The sequence below is a fragment of the Amblyomma mixtum genome, chromosome 6 (genome assembly GCF_055824585.1).
Source record: "Amblyomma mixtum isolate Tamu chromosome 6, ASM5582458v1, whole genome shotgun sequence".
Taxonomy (NCBI): Eukaryota; Metazoa; Arthropoda; class Arachnida; order Ixodida; family Ixodidae; genus Amblyomma; species Amblyomma mixtum.
This window is the reverse complement of record NC_143017.1, coordinates 97,361,500-97,376,033: the sequence shown is the minus strand read 5'-3', so window position 1 is coordinate 97,376,033 and position 14,534 is coordinate 97,361,500. Positions and strand designations below refer to the sequence as shown.

Genomic DNA, 14,534 nt, shown 5'->3' with positions numbered 1-14,534 from the left:
ACGCACTCTGATGCCGCTTACGTTGAGCTGCTGTTGTTTCACTGCGAAAGTATTACCAGTGTAACAATGTGATAACGTCGGCGTCTGTCTCTGCGTAGCCTCGGATAGTGAAGCCTCCGCCCTCCAGAAACACCACCTCCCTAAACAAGACCGCCACCCACTAAAAGCCCACGCAGGCGCGGAACGAAAAAGCAACGGCGAGATCTAAATCAAATATGCAGTGGGAAAGCCCGCATTCTCCCTCCAGAAAAATTGTCACGTGGTGTTCGCAGCATCGGCTTAAATTAAAGGCATTCATTACAGTAAAAGTATCAATGTAATAATTGAAGATAAATGCACCTGCTTTCGCGCAATTTTCCCCCACATATGTCTAAACAACCAGTAAGTTTTTGATGATCTGTTCGCTCATTATTTTTTGTTTGTTTCTGCAGGAAAGCATCCGAGGACTACAAGGACACGTCATTCGAATGAAGCCGACCGTCGGTCGGCCCCCCACCTACGGCGGCGACAACCATCTTCTCCAAGATCTTGCTCACTATTGTGAGAACGCGCGAGGACTGAAGAAAAAGAATAACATCGCAATCCAAACCTCCGACTGTTCCCCCGGCTTATTTAGCGAAACGGGCGTGGTAAATGGCGAGACGTCCCACATCACGAGGCTTGTTTGAAGAAGCTAGAAAACTATTTTCCTGATCGAATTGGCAACAATGAAGGCCCGCGATTACTGCTAATTACGATGAATACTGATCCTTATTGGTACCGTAAATTCCATAAAACGTACAAAATCGTTCCACAAAAAAAATAATTAGAGTGCTTCCCACTCAATACATTCGTTAAACAAGCCCTTCATAATGTGTTTTTCGCTTCACGTCTACAATGAAACAAGCGAGCGCATTCACGTTTGACGCTTAGCTCTTATTTTTCTCTTAGTATTTTTTATTTCCGCAGCGTTCAGAGCAAGTTGAGACTCAGTCAAAAAAGAATGCTCGGAGTGGTCATCAAACGAACAGGCTCATAGGAAAGGTCTTGATAGGCAGTGGTTCATCCCGAAGACAATTTAAGAGGTGTATGAACTACAGAATGCGATAGCTGCTTGGGTAGCTGCTGGGCTCAGAAAAAAAAAAATAAGTACAGCATTGTGTCAAAGCACGTCGGACGTTCTAGAAACGTTTTGAAAGAACTTTGCAATTCTATCATGAAACGTGTGCTTCAGGAATTGCGAATGAGAGTAGAAGCATGTCTTACCATCGTCCTGATTGACGGCTCTATTTTGAGCACAACAGCGCGATGAGGTATGACACGCGCCTCAAAGAAAGCGTATGGTGCCAACATCTGGTGTCAAGTATGCGAGCCATGATGGGTTTGGAAGTTGACGGAGCTGAATTTTTCTCTTCAATCCGTTGCGCCTGCAGTAGACATGTATGCATGTAGACATGTATACTGGAGTAGCATGCTAGGCTCATAACCAGGCTTTATTCATTAAAGTCTCTATTTCTCTTCATGGGAAAAAAGAAGCTCGAAAAGTTCCCGCCCGTCTGTGCGACAGGCAATTTGCCGCCAACTAGCGAAACAGCTAATGACTGTTAACTAGCTTCTTTGACCACCTGAATTTAACGCTGCCGTGAAGGTCTTAGTAAAGCCAGACAAGCAAGCTCCCCTTTTACCATATCCCCGAGGAATTAATTTCAGACTGAAGCGGTTGATTTTGCACAGAACAAGATTAAAAGCGCAATATATGAGAGCGAAAACTCTGGTGAAAAAAGCTTATTATGATTGCCCGTATTAGTTTAAGAGGATTGCTGCTTCTAACCGCAGTGTCTCTATTCTGTTTTGAGTGGTGCCACGTCCTATAGTTGTTTAGAAAACATGGTGCATGCATGGGTGTTTTATCTAGCCTTGTTGGTGGCTGAAGGCTGCACACAGGTCCGTTTCCACACTTCAAACGTGCGTCAAACGTGCAAGCGCCCGTTCCTTCTAATCCCCTTGAGAACCAGCATAACCTACACGGTCCCGCTGTGGCGTAGTTGTTGTCCTTCCTCCAGAAAGGGGCGCGAAGCCTGCGAGACAATCCCCAAGGTGGCTTCTCCTTTAAAAAAGGCGAAGTATCGCTGTATCCTTGTGGTGGGAAAGATACCGATCAACCTCGATGATATTCTGTATTAAATAAAATCTACACGTACACCGGACTGCTGACTGCTCATTCGATCTTTTACAGAAGGAGCAACGGGAGTAAGCACGTGACTGCTATAGATCGGCCTGTCGGCATGGCATGAATGCATGGTGACCCGCCAATTATGTGCGCGCCACTACACGAACGACTTCGAAATTTGACAAGCGGTCACGATCTCCTGAAGAGTTGTTCAAATCCAAAAAAAAAAAAATGTCGTAGGCCTAAATTGTTTCAGTACTACGTCGTACAGCTTAGGAAGTTGTCAGCGAGCAAGATGGTGTCAAGTGGAATGTGAAACGAACGACTTCGAAATATGACAAGCGGTCACGATCTCCTGGAGAGTTGTTCAAATCCGAAAAAAAACAAATGTCGTAGGCCTAAATTGTTTCAGTACTACGTCGTACAGCTTACGAAGTTGTCAGCTAGCAAGATGGTGTTAAGTGGAATGTGAAAACTTCATACACATAAACTTAACTGTTATCTGTAAGGTACACTTACGACCGGAAGGATTCCTAAGACAGCGAAGAGACCTCTCAGCTGATCAAACATGCCGATAATCAGCGGTGGTGTGGCTGTTTGAGTGGCCACTCAGATTTTGTTTACGTGTTTATCCGACAGGCACTCGAGGCGTGTGCTGTCGCAAAAATGTCACGCGTTGAAAGACTGTCGGGGCAACTTGCGTCGTTGCACTTGACCTTTCGCTCCTGAGGAGGGCGCTAGTTGGCCGAGTCAGATGATGGCCTCTGATATCCGCGCATTGCAATCGGAAATTACCGGTCGTTATCCTCCTACATTTGGCTATAAATTCTGTACTAATGCAACATGCTTGTACTCGATTTGACACTGCTCCAGGCCATCTGCACAGCTGTCCATCTGTTACCGAAACTACAATAGGATGCAGCTTTAAAAAAAAACAGCATTTGGTAACGCTGGCCCAATGTCCGCGGCGTCCTGTATTAATCCGCTGACCAATTAAAAAAGTAAGCGAAACAGCATTGTAATGTTTGACTATACTAAACAAACCAGGAATCAAAATTCTAGAGCTTATAATTTTTTTTTCTTGCGCTTAGCGTCTTGCTGAGGTAACAAAAAAGTTTTGGCAATGAACTACTTCTTTGTCGGTGAGGAATTCTGTGCGCGGAGGCTGAATGTGGGCGGAGCTTCACTGTAGAAGACTTAAGTAGTATCCGACTATATGCTTTCTACGCAGCAGTGAACGATGTCAACAACATGGACGACAGGAGCCAGACGAAAATGCATCGCGTGAATTCACGTGCAAACCGCATGCAGAAATCACTTCGAGGCTTTATGAGCTATACCGTTCGTCATTAGGCTAGGGCGCTGCAGCGGCTAGTCCATTTTACTCAATGAGCATTAATCTTTTCGTTCCCTTGCTGAATACGAAGAGTGTCGCTTTAATTTGAGGCACATAGATGCGGGCGTCAGTTCGAGGAACATTAAGAGAAAAAAAAAGCCGGTGTGAGCAATTATCTCGTTCCGTGAACCAAAATCTGCTACGATACTCATTACAACGATGCGCTGTGTGTAGTGCACGTAGAGAAATCCTATATTATGAAAAATGCTGAGACGAGAATTACCCTGTAGCATTTCAAATATGGCAGTGGAAAGTGTGTCACTGACATCTTAGAGGACAAACTGGAGTTGTTTTTTTTTTATTGGTTGGGCGAGTGTTGCACTTACCTACTCAATTATGTGCTCAAGTTTCTGTAAACCATAGAAATATTTGCCATGATTATCTTTGCTCTCCCGAGATATTATTTCGACATTCTTCTTTCACCAATTATCAGTTCGGGGCGTCCTTACTAACTTCACTTCGCAGTGTGAGAACCGAACAAGCCGTGCAAATTGAGAACAAAAAGCTTGCTAGCAGTCCAGTCATCATCTGTGGACGCACTGATTAGCACTTGAAAGTAAAAAAAAAAAAAAGAATGCGGCAGGAGAGGCAAGTACGGCTTTCTGCACGAGAGCACCAGGATTCCGCCTAGATTCTCAACAGTACAGTGCCCGTGTTCATAAGAGGGAAAAAATGTTCAAGCGTTTGAGGCCTGAAATAGAAAAATCCCAAGCAGTCTCAATTTATCCGCGACCTTTCTCTGCGATATCTCTTTCTACTCTCTTTGCCATCCTTAAGGACGCATAACTTGGTGATGATTTGATCTGTTGATGGCACAATTAAGGACAGCTATTCCAAAAGGCTCCAAGGCTATACCCCGTTTTTTTTGGCCTGCACAAGATGGAGTCGAAGACCCATTTTCCGCAAGCATTTCACCCCTGAAAAGCCGAGCACCTTGCCAGGGGAAACCTTGTGCCCACTGAAAGACCGGTAGGTACCCGGCTGCAGGGTTCGAACCTCGAACCTCCTGCTTACGAGACGGGTGCTCAGACGACTAGATCACCTCTTCTTCGGCCTGGTGCCTCTACAATTCCACAGTTTTCTTTCCAGCTTTTGGAAAGATCCAGAGTGAGTCGGTGAAAAGAAAGCAAAAGGAAGTGAGACATGTATACGAGGCGAACCTAGCGTCGACCGTAAGCAAACAATTCTACAGGGGTTTCCAGCGGTAACTTTGTTGTGTGCCCAACGGTAAACGAAGCTGGACCAGCGGATCACTTACGCACGCACACACACATAGTGTATTTACAGCTAGTATCTTCAACCTTTGAGTGGTTTTCTAAGAACGCCTCGGCCAACGGCTGCTGCTGTGGCGGCTAGGAGTGTTTTCCTAAGAGAGTGAAGACTTCGGATCCTACCGACGTGTTGACCCTAGCAGCTCCAGGTGGGAGAAAAGTGAGAAAAGGTGTTCCGTCGGTGGCGGCTTAGTTCAGCAAAGTGGCTCTGTAGTGAGTTCGTGGGCTGCAAATAAATCCGCTCAACTCTGACAGTACAATTCCAAGGAGAAGTTGCGTAAGAGCTTCAAGCGCTTGCAAGAAGTCAGCGCGTTGGGAGGTCCGACACCCTCGCGTCATGGAGAGGAGCAAACAAAAGATAATCAGCCTCTACGGAAGGCAATGTTTAGCAGGTGCCCCCGATAAGACAGCGCCCCAGCAACTCTCTTGTACTATACATATACCCGACCTTTTGCACACGGCCTTTCAAATCCAGGCCACGAAAAAAAAAACAGCCCCCTTAACGGCAACGTTCTGGAAATTATCCCGCACGATGCCTTTTCCGAAACGAGCAGAGATGGCAAAGAAAATTACTGCTTCCCGTGCTTCTCCTTAAAATTGAAATTTACCTTTTTGTTTACTTGTTTGCAGGTACCGAGAATTCTTTCCGAAAGGCCACCGAGTTCGCACATGTGCGCATGCTCTGTATAATCGTTTTCTGAGCTTCGAGAAAGTTCATTAGTAACGAGAAATCTTTGCAGCGAACCATTAGTTTACTTTTTCGTTAACGGTCAGGAAAACTCCCGCTACCGTACCTCGCACTACTGCAGTTCGTTGTAGTCATGCAAAGATTTATGCTTGAAAAGTTTATAAATTCAAGCCTTGGATTGCTTTTCGCTCTGCCGCTTTGTTTTTTTTTCTTATTTTCCTACTTGCATTCGCACTGGCAATGAGGTTGTGTGAAATAATGTGTGGCGTTCTCCCAGATACCAAGGAGTCGAGTCATTTTTCAACTTTACTGGTCACCCTTCGCAAAACGCAAGCGCCGTACATAGCCGAGTCTAGAACCGAGCCAAGTGTTTAGACAGATAACCAAGAAACTTCAGCGTGCGACTAGCTGTGGCTATACAGCAAACCAACAACACTCCGCTCAAGGAAAAAAGTTACCATCTAATTAGTTGAAGAAAAAAAAAACAGAACAACCGCTTATGTTCCGCTTGTTCTGACATTACTTGACGGAAGACCAACTTACGCATCTTCCTGCTTTAGAAAATATATTTCTTTTGTGACCAACAATGGACTGATAGGCCCTACAGGCATCATTTGAAGTGCGATTATATGCACTGAAGTGAGGACAGGTCCGGACTATCAGAGCAATTCTTTCATGTTATCTTCAGCTAACTATCGCACACTACGGTCGCGATTTCTCCCTTGAAATCTGATTCTGCTGCCCACGTTCGTGAACTCAGAAGCGCCCAAGAACGAGTTCAACTCCAATGAAGATGGGGTAAGAAAGAATACACATTTTGAAGGAAATTAAGGTTACATGAACAGAAAGGCGCCGGTCATTAAGGGTAAATCACAGTTCTGAAGTACGTCCGGCTCAACGAATCTGTTGCTATTTTTAATGCTGCGACTGCCTGTATGCTGAGATGCGCAACACTGGCGCTTAACCTGCTCCGAATTCAGTACTTACGCACGGAAATTCTTCAATACCACTGTGGAGTTCTACGACGCTAGCTCTTCGACCACGTGACCACCCTGTACCCATACCAATACCTCGTGCTAACCTGGTCGTCCTCAGGTGGGACGCGAGGGCAATAACGACGGCGCAAAACGTCTTGAAGCACATCGACAATAATTCAACTCTGTACAACTCCTCTCTCAGATCATGAGGCCGTCATTGTCACGCTTGGCAAATCATGGCCTTGTGATCGGTAATAAACACAAGAACCAAAGCAAACTACCTGCATATGGTAGTGGTGGATTCGTCATAAAGGAGGAGTAAGAAATCAGGCAAAAACATTAAAGCAAATGTAGCAATGCAAAAACACATGGCAGGCCATTTCGCCCTAATTTGTTGCGTTACCCTAGGCGTAATTACAATTAAATTTTATACACTGGTGGAATAAAGTTTAACATAATGCCTCGCACGCAACGTATAAGCATGCACTTCGGATGTATGGTTTGCGCCGCAGTTTAAAACAAATGTTCCTCCTGATGAAATAATTATATCTATATATGAGATTATTATACGAGATTCAAAAAAATCGTCAAGAAACTCGGTGTACTAGAGTCACTACCCATATCACTACTTGCTACTCGTCACTGCCGTACCTGATCACTACATTGATCGCTATCTGCTACAAAGATATCGCTAATGCTCGGGACGAATTTATTCAAGGTTGGCAAATTAATGAATCTTCGTTACTATGAAGGGCATTATAACTAATCCTGTAAATTTCTTTGCTCTCGCCCCTGTGTATCTCGAGCTCTATGTCTTACTAACCAACCCAAAACACCACTCTTCTGAGTATTCCACGTGGTTCCACGGTGCTACCGGGAAGAGAACACTGGGTTTGTTTAAGCGTTCTGCCACTTTCGTAGCCAACGCTCATTTGTTGAAAGACGCCAGTACTCATTGCCTGTTGATCACTGCACCGCATGAGTGTTCGGACCCTTTGTTCGTACGCCTTCTAGTTAAAACGTCAAGCCGTAAAGCCACGTATATTGTTTTTCCTGCGCTCTATCTGCTCTGTACAACTTCCAAGCTTCACGACAGGTCACTTTTACTCGTTTCCTGAACAAAAAATTTCCACACTGCTCTCCTGAGCAGACTTCTGCGATTCTTACATACCAATAAGGTTGCAATGCTTGCCCGAGCAAGGAACTGTGAGCAACAACAGGCAGTGAGTAACCAGCGCACCCTGATAGTGACGACGTTATTTTTTTATTTACCAAAAGAAGGGAAAGGTAAGAGTCATCGAGCAGGTCATGTTGGCATCCCTAGTCCAGGGCGCTACTGACGCAAGCCGACTGGCGTACTAGCCAGACTAGCTTGTACTGTGTCTCCGGCTCTCCGCTGGTCAGGGCCGCCTCGTACTGCTCGTATGACAGCTGGTCACTGCTGAATCTTTAGGCTTGTTTAAAGAAGCCCAGCATTTATGGAAAAGCGTGGGAAAAGCATCGAACCAGTGGCGAAGCGCGGGGTTGGGCCAAACCCATTCCAGAGGGACAGGTTGGACAGATGTTTGTATTAGCCTCTGCAGACAATAGCTTGTGAAGCATCTAGTTCGTTGCGTGATGGTGGGCAGACTCATCTCTCCAGTATGATGTGTTCGAGGTGGTCCCCGTACGAGGTAGCGATGTAGGTGAGGTAAGGACATAGATCCGCTAGGTTAGTGAGTAGTCGAGTCAGATCGTTTACTGCCTCATTTTCCGTCAGGCCTTCGTGACCCGGGGTCCATGTTATCCTGCGCTGTTATTGATTATTGCGTAGTACAGTGAGTGTGCTGTTGGGGAGCCTGCCGGTGGTAAAGTCACGGCAAGCCTGTTGGGAGTCGGTCACTATGCGGGCTAACACTCCTGCTTGATTTCGAACCTTGATCGCCACGGCTGCCGCCATAGTTTCTGGGCTGAGCGGTTTACCGAGTATACTGAGGCTTGCAGGATCGGTTGAAGAGTGTGGTTCAATACCGCCTCAGAGGAACGGCCTCGTGCGGGGCAGGCGCTGATGTCTACGAGGTAGAGTCCTCATAGGCATATTTTAAGGGCCTTTTCCCGGCTTTGTGTTGCTTGTGGTGCATGTGTCTTGGGATTCGAGCCACCGATGTTCAGCGTGTTGGTATGAGGCTCTTGTCTTCAAAGGCCCTCATGTCCTGTCTGACTTCTAGCTTGGATAGTATGATCCTTTCTGCTGTCGTTGAACGGAGTCTGCTTTTGCGAAATCAGTAGGGCTTCCTTGAGATCATCGAAGGTGTTGTGTAACACAAGATTTTTTTCAGTAGATGTTAATGAGGGGTCCCATGGTGGTCTTGTATGCTCATATTATGATGGTGTCGATTTTCTCGCTTTATGATTTTGCAAAATTTTGGTAAGGGAGTCCGTATGTGACCCTGCCGATGATCACGGCTTGGTCTATAATCAGGGTGTCTTTTTCCCCCATTCCGTTCCTGTTCCTCACGATCCTGTGAATCATTCTAGAGATTTGATTAACAGTGGTTTTAAGAGAGTGGATGGTGTGATCCGAGTGTAGGTTGGTTTGAAGCCACAGTCCTAGGATCCTAATTTGATCCACCTCTCTAATTTTCATATTTTCCGAAAAGAGGTAATTGATATGCGTGTTTTTGATTTCTTAAGACTTCTCCGGGGAGTCGCTCTTCGTCGCGAAGGTTTCCACCACCTTGATGGTCGTTTGGAGAACTTCTTCCTTTAGGCCCAGAAAGCCCTTGGTAGCTCAAAGAGTCATATTTTCTAAGCAGAGTGTGTGGTTTATGCTGGTTAGGTTGTTTAGTTTTCCGGTCAGCCCAAGAATCGCTACTTTGAGAAGCAGGGGTGATATAAATGTTCCCTGCGGTGTGCCTTTGATTTGTATTGGAAAGGCTTGCGAGCGGAAAGTGCATATGCCAGTCGTGGCTGTCCTATTGGAGAGAAAGGTGTTAATCTAAGTTTCCCTGTCCACAGACTAGTCCGTTTAGTTCCTTTAGTATTACTTTATGGGAAATTTTGTCGAAAACCCCATTAGTATCCAGGGCCAGGGTGACGTGTCCTCCCCAGCATAGGATGGTGTTGACGACTTCCTCCTTCATTCTAAGGCAGTCGTCTTGTGTGGACAGGCCTCTTTGAAAACCCAGCACTGTGTGCGGGAAGAACCTATGATCTTTCTTGCAGTTTTGTAGATGGCTTTCTATGACTCGTTCGTATAGTTTCCCTAGATAAGACGCAAGGGAGGTTGGGGTTCAGAGCCTCTAGGGTGGCCGATTTTCCTGATTTGGGAAAGGTGATAATCTCCGCAAACTTTCACTCTTTAGGTACCTGTCTTTTTTCCCACATTTCATAATATATGAATTTATTCAAGACTTCAAAGTGGTCGTGGCTTCGGCTTCTGATTATAGCTTTTGTAATTTTATCTGCTCCAGGGGCTGTATTACGTTGCCATGCTCGCGATGCAGCTAAACTTCTCCCACTGTTATGGAAGCGTCGGAACTGTGGTTTGGCTGGGAACTGGGGTTTGGAGGGGATAATCTTAGGTATCGGGTCTCCGATATATTTTTTCTTGAAGCCTCGATGAGTTCTTGATCCAATCCCGGGAATTTGTGTGCTACGGTTTGAAGGGTTTTATTTGTAACGAATCTTGCCTTGTTTGGGCCTAGCATGCATCTCAGAATTGCCTAAGTCTGCGACGCACCATTTTCGCCAAAAGTAACCAGGCTGCAAGGCTTGCTTTTTAGTCGTATTGTGGAGCACTTGTGCCACCCTTCAAGCTATACATCTCTCTAAGTTGGGGAGAGCAGTTATGCCCCGCTTCCAAGAACTATTGATATCTGGAAGCCGTAAGGGTTCTACCATACGAGTGAGAAGTGAACTACGCAGCCTGGTGACTATTGGCAACGACGGCATTTATGCTGCTCTTGAGAGAGCTACAGAGTCGGGACCAATTTTGCTGTGTGAGTTGGTTAGCGTACTACTCCGCTTGCTCGAAGATGGCCGCGATGATGCGATTTCTTAATTTGCTGTTCAGTCTTTGTTTCTTCCATCTCTTAACTCAGGCCACGGAGGGCTTGCCAGAGGTGAAAGAGGTGTCTGTCTACGTCTGGTGTGTGTTAGGGCGCGTTGTATGGTTTGCGTTGTGTCTTCATATGAAATTACATTCTTGCACAACCGACCATTAACACAATAACAGACCATTGTCTTGCGCAGCTGCCGGAAGCCTAAGAATATATTCCTTTGAATACGGCGCTAATAGTCAGCGGCGCACAGCAGACCGACGAAGGTCATTTAGCGCTAAAGCTAAAACACCTTTGCTTGCTTGCTGTGAGGTACGCCGGCTCAGGATAAATTTCGATCACATGCTACTCCGGCTGGGAAGTTTGTGAGCATGCTTAATTTGAGTTCAATAGGGAAGCCATTAATTAATTTATTTTGTGATGCGAGGTTCATTCCCGGGGTTTCCTTGCCGAAACGCTGGGCCGTAAGCTCTGTCGTGATCCTCTAAGGCGTCGTTCCAGCTTCTACTTGTCTTTGTCGACCTCTGACTGGGGTCGCGTTCTCTGACGCCGGTCTAGTCCATTACAGTACCTCCCCACCGAAAAAGGAGTCATCTTAGCGACTTACGGGGGTGAAAGAACGAGCGGTTCAGTGTACGGATTCAGGCACTCAACGTGGACAGTTTCGCGGCCGCGGCGACGATGGTCCGAAAAAGACGCGACGGGCTCGACAATATAGTTCACTGAGGTGTCGTCTTCTGACTGGGGTTGCCTTCTCTGACGCCGGTCTCGTCCATTACAATTTATTTATTTATTTACGTATTTTTTATTTATTTACTTATTTATTTACTTGACAAACTGCAGGCAGCACGGCTTGGTTGTTTGTAATGATGACTCAGAATTCTTCACGCGCACCTAAGCTTCAGTACAAGGTCGTTTTAGTATTTCGCCTCCGTCAAAGTGTGTTTGCGCAGCAGGGGTCGAACCCTCAGGGTCACTAGCCAAGCGCCTCAGTCAGTGCGACACCGCGGTAGCTCTGTCATGGTGCTGATATGCTATCTTCTGAAGACGTTTCGTTTTGCCCGCCGTGCTGGCTCAGTAGCTATGGCAAGGTCAATTGACCTTGGCTATGGCGCTCGTCTGAGGGAGCGCAACATCGCGGGATCAAAACCAGGCCGCGGCAGCTGGATTTCACTGGATTCAAAACGCAAAAACGCCATCCTGCTATGCGATGTCAGCGCACGTTGAGAAAAGCCCAGGTGGTCGAAATTAATCCGGAGCAGTCCGCTATGGCGTCTCTGATATTGTTAATTAAAAGACTAGCGCATAAAACTAGGACAAAGACAGAGAAGGAGACAGGACGAGCGCTAAACATCAACTGAAGGTTTAAAACACGAGTGCAAGTTCGTTCCGTGCACTGCTGGCATTGTATACCGCATACCCCTCTCATGCGGTAGATGCTACGTGGGACAGTCTGGACGCTGCCTAAATGAACGGCTACGAGAGCATCGCACGCTGGTGGATTCATTGGCGGGAGGCAGCCATTTGGCTACGCATTGTAAGCGGTGCGGGTGCGTGCCGGCGTTTGATGCCACGTGTGTGCTTGGTAGGGGAGGCACAAGGTTAGGTCGTGAGATTTGTGAGGCTTATCACATTATCAGGGAAGGTGACAAGTGTGTAAGCACGACGTCACTTGCCCTGACCAGGAAAGAAACCATGTATCTTCGAAACAGTTTGCCACTTCTTGATTAGTTTTTTGTAACTCAGTGTGCGCATGTGCCACTGAAGTACATGTTTGGTGTAGTAAACCTTCAGTTGATGTTTAGCGCTCGTCCTGTCTCCTTCTCTGTCTTTGTCCTAGTTTTATGCGCTAGTCTTTAATTAACTATGACAAACCAACTAGCCCAGCTTTCCGCCTTGATTGTCTCTGATATCTAGCATGGCAGTCACCGATATTACATCACGTAAAGGTTTTATTTAATTTTCTCTTTTCGCTCTCACCAGTTGTTAGCTGAAAAGCATACCTGATATCAAACAAAGTCGCCTAGTGTTTTAGGTATGATTATTCTTCAAGACTTGGGCGCCGTTTTTTTTTTTATTATTGTGTTTCTGCATGGCAGACGGCTTTTTTTCCTTCTGTCTTTCTTATTACCTGTCGGAGGAAAGTCACTGAAACTGACTTTCATGCACTTCGTGCTATCAGTGACCTTTCCGTAGTCATTAAGCTGACTTCGGTTAAAACTGAATTCCTTTAGTGCGCGGATTACTTCCCGTGCTTATAAGCGAGCAAATGTCCCTGTGCTCGTCTTCTATTCGCTTTATTCACCACTGCAACCAAAACATGTTAAGCTGCTCAGCTATCCAACACGTTTTCCCAGGCATGAGATAGATGAAAATACTTCCGCCATAAGACATGTCAGTTGGAACTTGAGCAAACATAATCACCGAGCACAATGTAGAAAGAAATTTCGGACATTCTGAACGGAGCGACTCACCTGCTAAGACTACAAGCCATTAATATATCTCTCCTAGCGATGTAGGATTAAGTTTCATGTAAAAAGAGACGAAGCGCATGACGGAAAAGAAGGCAAAACATCAGTCTTTTTTTTTTTTATGCGACGGCTTTGCTTCACTGGCGAAGCCGTCAAGGCAGTCATTGAAGCGCTATTAGTCCAGGACACAATTTCTGTGCACACGACGCCGACCTCGACCTGCGATACATTATATGCGCATGTCATGAGATTACAGCCTCAGATCGACAGCGTCCTGCACCGAAATGCATGAGAGTGAGTGAGAGAGAGAACACGTGTTCCCTCTTGTCTGAATCACCGACAGAGGCACGGCCTATACACGAGACAGCGCGATGCTCTTCTGATGTAATAGAGCGCGATAACTCTTAAATGCTACCCACGTATTCGACTTTGATAAGCGTGATGAAACGGTCCTCGTGACACAGCGAGTGCTTCCTCCGTGACGTACGCATGGACGCACACACACACACGCGGACTACGCAAACAATGTCTAGGCCACCGCGCCGCAGTGCTCGTGCTGTGTTAGCGGCGTCCGGCCAGGCGTTGTCGTAACGCTGATAACGGCGATAAAAAGAGGCCCTGGAGGAGTCTTCACGGCGAGCGGGCGTGTGACTGGCGTCACGTCTTGACAACTGCGCGCACTTGAAGGTGGGGGAAACCCTGTGACGTGCGTAACGTATGGCGCGACGCCAAAGAAGCGATATCACAGCGCGCGAACAGGGCGAGCAAGATTGTTGCGGTTTTAAGCGACTCATTTTATAGAGACAGCTGTACGCGGGACTTACTCGGGGATATATGCTGTATCGGAGGAGTGGTCGTTCTATGTTTGTTTTTCGTTCCAGTAACTCTCACGCTGTTACAGCTATTCGCCTGTCTTACCATCGTGCTCAACGGTTACTTTTAGCGCCTTGTACGTAGTATGTACGTACGTACGTAGTACGTACGTGCGTGTTTCTTTGCCTCGTCGTTTGTGTTGTTTCATAGTAGCACGCAGTAGCCCATGATGCAATACCAACTATCCCCTGTTTTAGCTTTGTTTTCATCGGTAATGGACTAACGTTGAATGAAAACTGAACATCTTACGTTGACCAAAAGCGACGAGTAGATGAAGGAATTCGAGGTAAGGACGCGCCAAAATCTAGACTTTTGGGCCGCGGTAACCTTCGGAATCAGCCAGAAAAAACGCGAAGCTTCAGTGTGCATATCAATCCGGCTGACACCTGTTATGGACACACGCTCAGCGCAGTGCGCATATTACATGCGGTAACGCTATAACTGCTTGTTCCAGTGACGCGGATCAATCGGCCTTGGCATTTATTTTGTGCGAGCAGCAGAGTAAAGTGAACGTTCGAAGAAGAAAAGAAAACAGCGAGGTTCTTCGTTCGAACGTGGTATGTACACAAACTCCGGCTCGTGATTGGTGACTGCATGTAACAGCGTTGAGCGAGGCGTCCACGCTATGTGCGGAGCGCCAAGCTTCCTGCCCCCCGATAAGGCGGCGCT

General features: G+C 46.5%; 1 protein-coding gene across 1 annotated transcript in view; it reads left to right on the top strand.

Annotated features, from left to right (window-relative positions):
• The window catches only part of LOC149339786 (RYamide neuropeptides-like), a 70,236-nt gene extending 68,057 nt beyond the window's left edge, over positions 1 to 2,179 (top strand). The window contains exon 4 of the mRNA XM_089550574.1: positions 432 to 2,179. Within this exon, the coding sequence (XP_089406700.1) occupies positions 432 to 471 (40 nt within the window). The 3' untranslated portion in view covers positions 472 to 2,179. The remainder of the gene's footprint in view (positions 1 to 431) is intronic.
• The last annotated feature ends 12,355 nt before the right edge of the window (positions 2,180 to 14,534 follow it).